Here is a 7,520-nt window from a genome sequence, read left to right on the forward strand (position 1 = left end):
TTAAACTAAAGGTTTCTTGATTTTGCGGACCACCACCCTGGTTCTCTTCTTGCCTTTGGGCCGAACTGCAGCGACCGCCACTCTTCGCTCTGACGGCGTCGGCGGTCTGGGTTTCCCTCGGGCCAGAGCTTGATTCCTCACGGATCTCAGAATGTCCACGAAGGCCTCGACGCCGCCAAACTTAGAGGAGAGGTCGGCCAGACGCTCCTTCAGGGCGTTGAACTCCTTGTAGAGGTCACCGAGGGCGTCCGACAGGGGCTGGATGCTGCAGCAACCAATCAGAACCAGGCTCAACAACACAAACAGCTTTCATCATCAGAGAAGAGTTATTATTAAAGGGATGGTTCAACATTTTGGCAAATTGGCCCATTGCCATAATCCCTATAGTCATAGCAGTTCGTTACCTTTAATTGTCGGTGCAAGCTGTTTTTAGAACGGCGGAGCAGAGCCGTGAGCTGCTCAGAGCTACGCTACGGAGGCTCATTATGGGATTTCTTGGTTTCCCTCATCAAACTCATCAAATACACAATCCAACAACTCCACAACGCTCTGGTGGACAAGTTGTGACCTGCACATTCACCACGCTATGAGATAATAACACAACGTTACCAGACAGAGTTGTTTTAGAGGGAAATTCATGCAAAACCACTGATGCGCGTTGCCTTCAGGGACAGTTTTTCATCATCAGTCTCTGTATTTCCCTCTAAAACAACTCTGTGTGGTAACGTTGTGTTATTATCTCATAACTTGTCCACCAGAGCGTTGTGGAGTTGAAAAATGTTGAACTATCCCTTTAAAAGAAGAAAAGTGAGATGAGAGTGGTCACCGTCCGTAGTCGGGCAGCACGGTCCTGTGGTCGTGCAGCAGCAGATCTTTGACCTGCGTCATGATGGCGTACTTCCAGTTGTCTAAGACCAGAGTGAGGTTGGAGCATCCTCTGGTGTTCACTCTCTCTGCTGCAGGCGAAGACACACCAACCAACACCAATCAGAACCAGAATCACATTTATATGCAAAGTATGTGCAGATGTAACAGAAGGTAAAGAACGTGCAAACCAGACTGCCAAGCGGTCATTGACCTCTTGGCAAAACGGTAGTCCGTACCAAACACACCACGCAGAGGGCCAGATGAACACTGCAAAAACTCAAACTCTTACCAAGAATATTTGTCTTATTTCTAGTCAAAACTAATCTCTTTCCAATTAAAATAAGACTCATCATATTAAAAAGTAGCTTGTTTTTAGACACTTTTTACTTTTTTCAAGCAAATTTTCCATGATAAGTAGAAAAATCTGATAGTGGAGCAAGTTTTTCTTTCTTATTACAAGCACAAAAAACTTGCTTTCACTGGCAGATTTTTCTACTTATTTCAATTGAAAATTAGTTTAAAACAAGTGAAAATGATCTAAAAACAAGTTAATTTTTAGGTGATGAGTCTTATTTTAAGTGGAAAGAGATTAGTTTTGACTAGAAATGAGACATTTTGACAAGAAAGAAGACAAATATTCTTGGAAAGAGTTTGAGTTTTTGCAGTGTAGCCGATGTTATGTGGCCCTCTGCGTTGTGTTTGGTACGGACTGCCCCAGGTGGGGTTCGAACTCTGCTCTCCTGCACCGCGGGCGACGATGCAAACCGTTTTAAATAAACAATGAGGTAGTGGTGCAATGAGATAAATAATGAATACTGGATAAATATATATCTGTGTGTGTTATTTACAGCAGGGTTGTGTTGCAATATGTAGCCTACAGTTAAATGATTAAATGATGAGGAAGTGCGTGGTACAGTATCAGATGGTTATTGATATATACCAAGAATACACAACAACAAACAGGAGGAAGAACAGCGAGAGGCAAAGGTTTACGTTCAGTATCAGCACTGAAAATTAGGTTACACTAGAAGAAAAAGAGCAAGAAAGAGAGAAGCAAAGTGGGACAGAGGGAGGAGAAAAGAGACTCCTCCCCTCCACTACAGTGATTTACAGGTCAACAGACACCTGGGTTAAAACTGTCTCCTGTGAAAATGTAGACGGTAAAGAACTGTAGATAATAAACCTGCTTCACTAAGTGTTTCAGGTAAATGATCATAAACCACACTGCAAAACTCAAATATCTTACCAAGAATATTTGTCTTGTTTCTAGTCAAAACAAATCTCATTACACTCAAAATAAGACTCATCACATTAAAAAGTAGCTTGTTTTTAGACACTTTTTACTTCTTTCAAGCATATTTTTACTTGAAATAAGTAGAAAAATCTGACAGTGGAGCAAGTTTTTCTTTCTTATTACAAGCACAAAAAACTTGCTTTCACTGGCAGATTTTTCTACTTATTTCAATTGAAAACTTGTTTGAAACAAGTGAAAATGATCTAAAAACAAGTGAATTTTTAGGCGATGAGTCTTATTTTAAGTGGAAAGAGATTAGTTTTGACTAGAAATGATACATTTTGACAAGAAAGAAGACAGATATTTTGAGTTTTTGCAGTGCAAAGACAAAGGTCATTATAAATAGATTTTTTTTTAAAAGTCAATTAAAAAAAAAACACAAAACATGATAACAAAGTTCAAAGGTGAAAGGCGACTCGGTGGGTTCGGTGTCTGACCTTCGTTCCTGAGCTCTGGTTCTGGTCTCTGGCTGCTTTTCTGTGTCTGAGCAGCACAGAGAGTCAGCGACAGGACCAGCACCAGTCCAGCCGCCGCCGCCGCCGCCATCGCCATCCTCAATCTCTGTCTGCAAATACAAAGTGTCAGAGAGAGAGAGCTGCTCTGAAATGTCGTAAAAAAAACTCAAAACTATTAGGCTACTCCTAAAAGATAAAACAGAAAGAAAAAATAATAAAACGGGAAATAAAACCCACCTGCAGGAGTTGTTGGACTGTGTGTGATGAAGTGTGTGACCTCGTCTGTGCAGCAGCTTATTATGAGTGAAGGAGGGAGGGTCTGCAGGCTGCACTCCCCATCTGAGCCTCACACTCACACACACACACACACACACACACACACACACACACACACACACACACACACACACACACACACACACACACACATAGTTGTGCACTGCAAAAACTCAAAATCTTTCCAAGAATATTTGTCTTATTTCTTGTCAAAATGTCTCATTTCTAGTCAAAACTAATCTCTTTCCACTTAAAATAAGACTCATCACCTAAAAATTAACTTGTTTTTAGATCATTTTCACTTGTTTCAAACTAATTTTCAATTGAAATAAGTAGAAAAATCTGCCAGTGAAGTGAAGTTTTTTTTGTGCTTGTAATAAGAAAAAAGAAACTTGCTCCACTATCAGATTTTTCTACTTATTTTAAGTGGAAAATTTGCTTGAAAAAATGAAAAAAGTGTCTAAAAACAAGCTACTTTTTAAATGTGATTAGTCATATTTTAAGTATAATGAGATTTATTTTGACTAGAAATAAGACAAATGTTCTTGGTAAGATTTTGAGTTTTTGCAGTGTATATAAGGCACAAACACATTTCCTTCAGTCACAGATGTTGTTGTATCAGTTCCTCCTGAGGCCGTGACGTCTGGATGAACTGGACCCGACTCAGTCGCCATCGTTCAGGTTTTAGGTGAAAACATGGAAACACAGAAACATAAAGGAGGTGAAGTCAGTGTAACCTGATCTCCGTCCTCAGGAACCTGCAGCACATGTTTGATGTTGAACGTTCAAACTACACATTCCTCTCGCTCTTCATCTGGTTCACATCTGCATCACACGGACCAGAACTCAGAGCTCAGACCAAACACTAAACTACATATAATATAACATGATAATGATTATCTATGATTAACCATATGGAAACGTGTTTTTATGCATCAACATGAGAGTAAATGTTGAAGCAGATGTTGAGAAGATAAAACTCTCACTTCTTTTGAAAGCAGCTGATGAGTTTTATTGTTGACGTGTGTGTGTGTGATGATGAAAACCAGACTGAACCAGACGCCTGTGCAGCAAATGATCAGTTACTGTATGATCAAAGTATGTGCATGTGACTCCAGCATCACGGACGTTAACCTGTTGCTACGGCGACGGCCTCAGGACTCAGGACTCGGCCCCCCTGCAGAGTCAGAGTCAGGGAGCTGCTGAGTGATGAGGAGGTCCGGCTCCGCCCACAGCTGCAGAAACAGCCGAGATCCTGGTTCAACTCTCCTGTCGTCCTTCTGGGTCATATTGAGCCAAGATCCTGGTTTAAGTTGGAATAAGTTCCTCGTCAGGGTTCGAGGACATCGCCACAGTTACTGTAACAAACATGTAGGCCTAGTGTAATTGCCAATTTTTTCAAATCTTTCTCAATGTCGACCATAGCTTTCAGGTAGGCTACAAATGGAGCATACTATGGAAATATCACTTTTTGAAGGCTGTTTAACATACAGTAGCCTATATTTAGGTGTTTGTTTTGCATTCCAGCCCGCAAAATGTGAGAATTGACAAAAAAAATTATGTAATTTTCAGCCTCCCTAGGTAAAAATCAGCTGTTCAGTTGTCTGATGTAACTAGGATTTGAATTTGACTGAATTAATTAATTAATTTTTGACTGAAACATGTCACAGACACCTGAGAACTACTGTATTTTAATTTGTGGAAAAGGAGCAGAGTTCCTGTTTAAAGGGACAACGAGGAGTTTGTATTTGGTTATAAAAGAGTCTCATATTAATGTGGATGAATCTACGTTACTACAGTAATCTACGCTTTATCGTTATTTTGTTATTATTATTTAGCGGTCGACTCATCCAGCATAGTTTCAGTTTCCCGGACACTGCCCGGCGGGTCATGAGAATAACGCCGCCGGATCGCTAGATTTTAAAGGGACAACGAGGAGTTTGTATTTGGTTATAAAAAAAAAGTATCATATTAATGTGGATGAATCTACGTTGCCCATACTTGTTAATGGGTTCATTTTCGATAAATTTGTTCTTTTAATATTATTATTTAGTGGTCAGTTCACCCAACATTTCCTAGTTTTGGTTTCCCAGACGCTTCCCTGCGGGTCATGGGAATAACGCCGCCGTATCGCTAGTTGGCATCGTTTATGGTCGGAACTACGACGGTATCTAATCGTCTTCCAACCTCCGACTTTCATTCTTGACCAATGAAAACATTCTTGGCAAATGTTTTCGCTTTCGTTCGTCTTGCGCCGGTCCAAGAATTTCACCGTGCTCGTGGAGGCTCATGGGAAATGTAGTGAGAAAAAACACTTTCCGAAACTCCTCGTAGTGCCTTTAAACCGAGCAGACAGACACACACACACTGACTCTTTGTTGTTGTAGTTTTTTTTTTATTATTTTGTTTCAAATCCAGGTGAACAGCGTTACAGCGTCGGCTCCTCAGTCGGCTGAGCTCAGTGGAAAGTGAGGACCTGCAGTAACTCCAAGAGCTGCTCGCTCAGCAAACCGCCCCTGGATCAGTACAAAAGGAACGAGGTCGCTGCCATCCGCTAGCACGATGACATCACATCAACCGCTCTCCCAGGATTCACAGGGAGGGGGGGGGGGGCAGAGGAGAGGGGGCAGGAAGGGCAATGAGATCATCCATGGGCAAAAAAATACAAACTTTTTAAATTCTTTAAATTCTTTCTCCAAATTAATCTACAACTAAAAATATATTCTCACTTCATCAATGGAATTACTGTCAAGAAGCACACGTCTCATAAATAGTTGAATCTGCAGCCCGCCACTCACTCAACACTTCTTCCCATCCCATAAACTGGGAAACAGGCCCGTTTCCCCCGGCAACAGCCCCCCGGTTTTAACTCGACGGTACCGAACGACTTCACTTCACTTCATCTCTCCTCTCTCTCCTCTCTTTCTCTCTCTCTGGTCGAAGCCTGAAACTATCTCAGCGACACAGAACGACTCCACAGCTCAGAGGGATTAAAGAGCCACACACACACAGACACACACACACACACACACACACAGACACACACACACACACACACACACACACACACACACACACACACACACACACACACACACACACTCGTCCAGGTGGAGGGTCGACAAGGTGGAATTATGGGAAATGAGCAGTTTGTTAGCTTCGCATCGTTAGTATTAAAGATGAACTCTTAAAAATCTGCTCTAGTTTCACAGGAGCACCAGAAAAAAGAAAAGAAAATCTGTAAAGACGTTAAAGTCATGCAAAGTCGTTTTGTTTTTCTTTTTTCGGTCTCACACACACACACACACACACACACACACACACCTGAGACGCCTCAACATCTGGACAGCAGCAGCTGTGTGAGGTCCGACTCAGGTTAGAAAAGTTACACATCTGCAGCCACAACTGGACTCGACGACGACGACGACGACTGGAGTTGAAGCTGTTTGAGGTTTTTGGTCCCGACAGAGAGAAAGAACCGGTTTGAACCAACACGACCGGTTTCAGCCGGTTTCAGCCGGATCATCAGAGGTGAAACGACCTCTGACCTCTGACCCCGGCTCCTCTCCACCTGGAAGCAGCTTCACACACACACACACACACACACACACACACACACACACACACACACACACACACACACACAGAGAGGCAGACAGGAACAACCAATCACAGACGAGCTGCCCGTCGTGATCCCGCCCACTGAGGTCACATGACCGGACCTCACTCTGAGCAGCAAAGTCTTTAATGGCTGAAGGAAGAAGAGGAGGAGGAGAAGAAAAGAGGAGGAGGAGGAAGAGGAAGAGGAAGGAGGAGGAGAGAGGAGAAGGAGAAAGGAGCAAGAGGAGGAAGGGGAGCAGGGAAGAAGAGGAGGAAAGAGGAAGAAGAGGGGGGGAAGAGGAGGAAGAAGAGGAGGAGGGGGGAAGAAGAGGAAAAGTGGAGGAGGAAGAAGAGGAGGAGGAGGGAGGAGGAAGGATGAGGAGGAAGAGGAGAAGGTAAGAGGAAGAGGAGGAGGAAAGAGGAGGAGGAAGAGGGGAGAGGAGGAGGGAGGAAGAGGAGGAGGAGAAAAGAGGAGGAGGGAAGAGGAGGAGGAAGAAGAGGAAGAGAAGGAAGAGGAAGGAGCAAGAGGGGGAAGAGGAGGGAAGAGGCAGAGGCAGGAGGAGGGAGGAGGAAGTGGAGGAGGAAAGAAGAGGAGAAGGAAAGAGGAAGAGAGGGAAGAAGAGGAGGAAAGAGGAAGAGGGGGAAAAGGGAGGAGGAAGGAGGAGAAGGAAAGAGGAAGAGGGGGAAGGAGGAGAAGGTGGAGGAGGAGGAAAGAGGAGGAAGAGGATGGAGGAAGAGGAGGAGGAAGAGGAGGAGGAAAGAGGAGGAGGAGGAAGAGGATGGAGGAAGAGGAGGAGGAAGAGGAGGAGGGGGAAGAGGGAGGAGGAAGAGGAGGAAGAAGAGGAAAGACGAAGAGTAGGAAGAGGAGGAGGAAGGAGGAAGAGGAGTAGGAGGATGAAGAGGAGGAGGAAAAAGAGGAAAGAGAAGAGGAGGAGCTAGGGGAGGGAAGGAGGAAGAGGAGGAAAGAGGAAGAGAAGGAGGAGGAAGAGAAAAGAGGAGGAGGAGAAGTGGCAGCACCAGTAGTTTTC

General features: G+C 43.8%; 1 protein-coding gene across 1 annotated transcript; it reads right to left on the reverse strand.

Annotated features, from left to right (window-relative positions):
* LOC146967136 (uncharacterized) lies at positions 1-2,713 on the reverse strand. Its single transcript, XM_085762180.1, has 3 exons — positions 2,599-2,713; positions 827-956; positions 1-265 (listed from the first exon to the last, which is right to left on the reverse strand). The coding sequence occupies exons 1-3, from the start codon at positions 2,711-2,713 to the stop codon at positions 1-3; spliced, it is 510 nt and encodes a 169-aa protein (XP_085618306.1).
* Between the last annotated feature and the right edge of the window lie 4,807 nt (positions 2,714-7,520).

The sequence above is a fragment of the Trachurus japonicus genome, chromosome 19, assembly GCF_045865225.1.
Source record: "Trachurus japonicus isolate A0001 chromosome 19, Traja_1.0".
Taxonomy (NCBI): domain Eukaryota; kingdom Metazoa; phylum Chordata; class Actinopteri; order Carangiformes; family Carangidae; genus Trachurus; species Trachurus japonicus.

Coding starts and splice junctions, on each gene's coding strand:
- LOC146967136 (XM_085762180.1), bottom strand. CDS start 2,713: ATGGCGATGGCGGCGGCGGCGGCGGCTGGACTGGTGCTGGTCCTGTCG. Junction 957..2,598: donor ACCAGAGCTCAGGAACGAAG/GTCAGACACCGA, acceptor CTTCGCCTGCAG/CAGAGAGAGTGAACACCAGA. Junction 266..826: donor GTGCTGCCCGACTACGGACG/GTGACCACTCTC, acceptor TGGTTGCTGCAG/CATCCAGCCCCTGTCGGACG.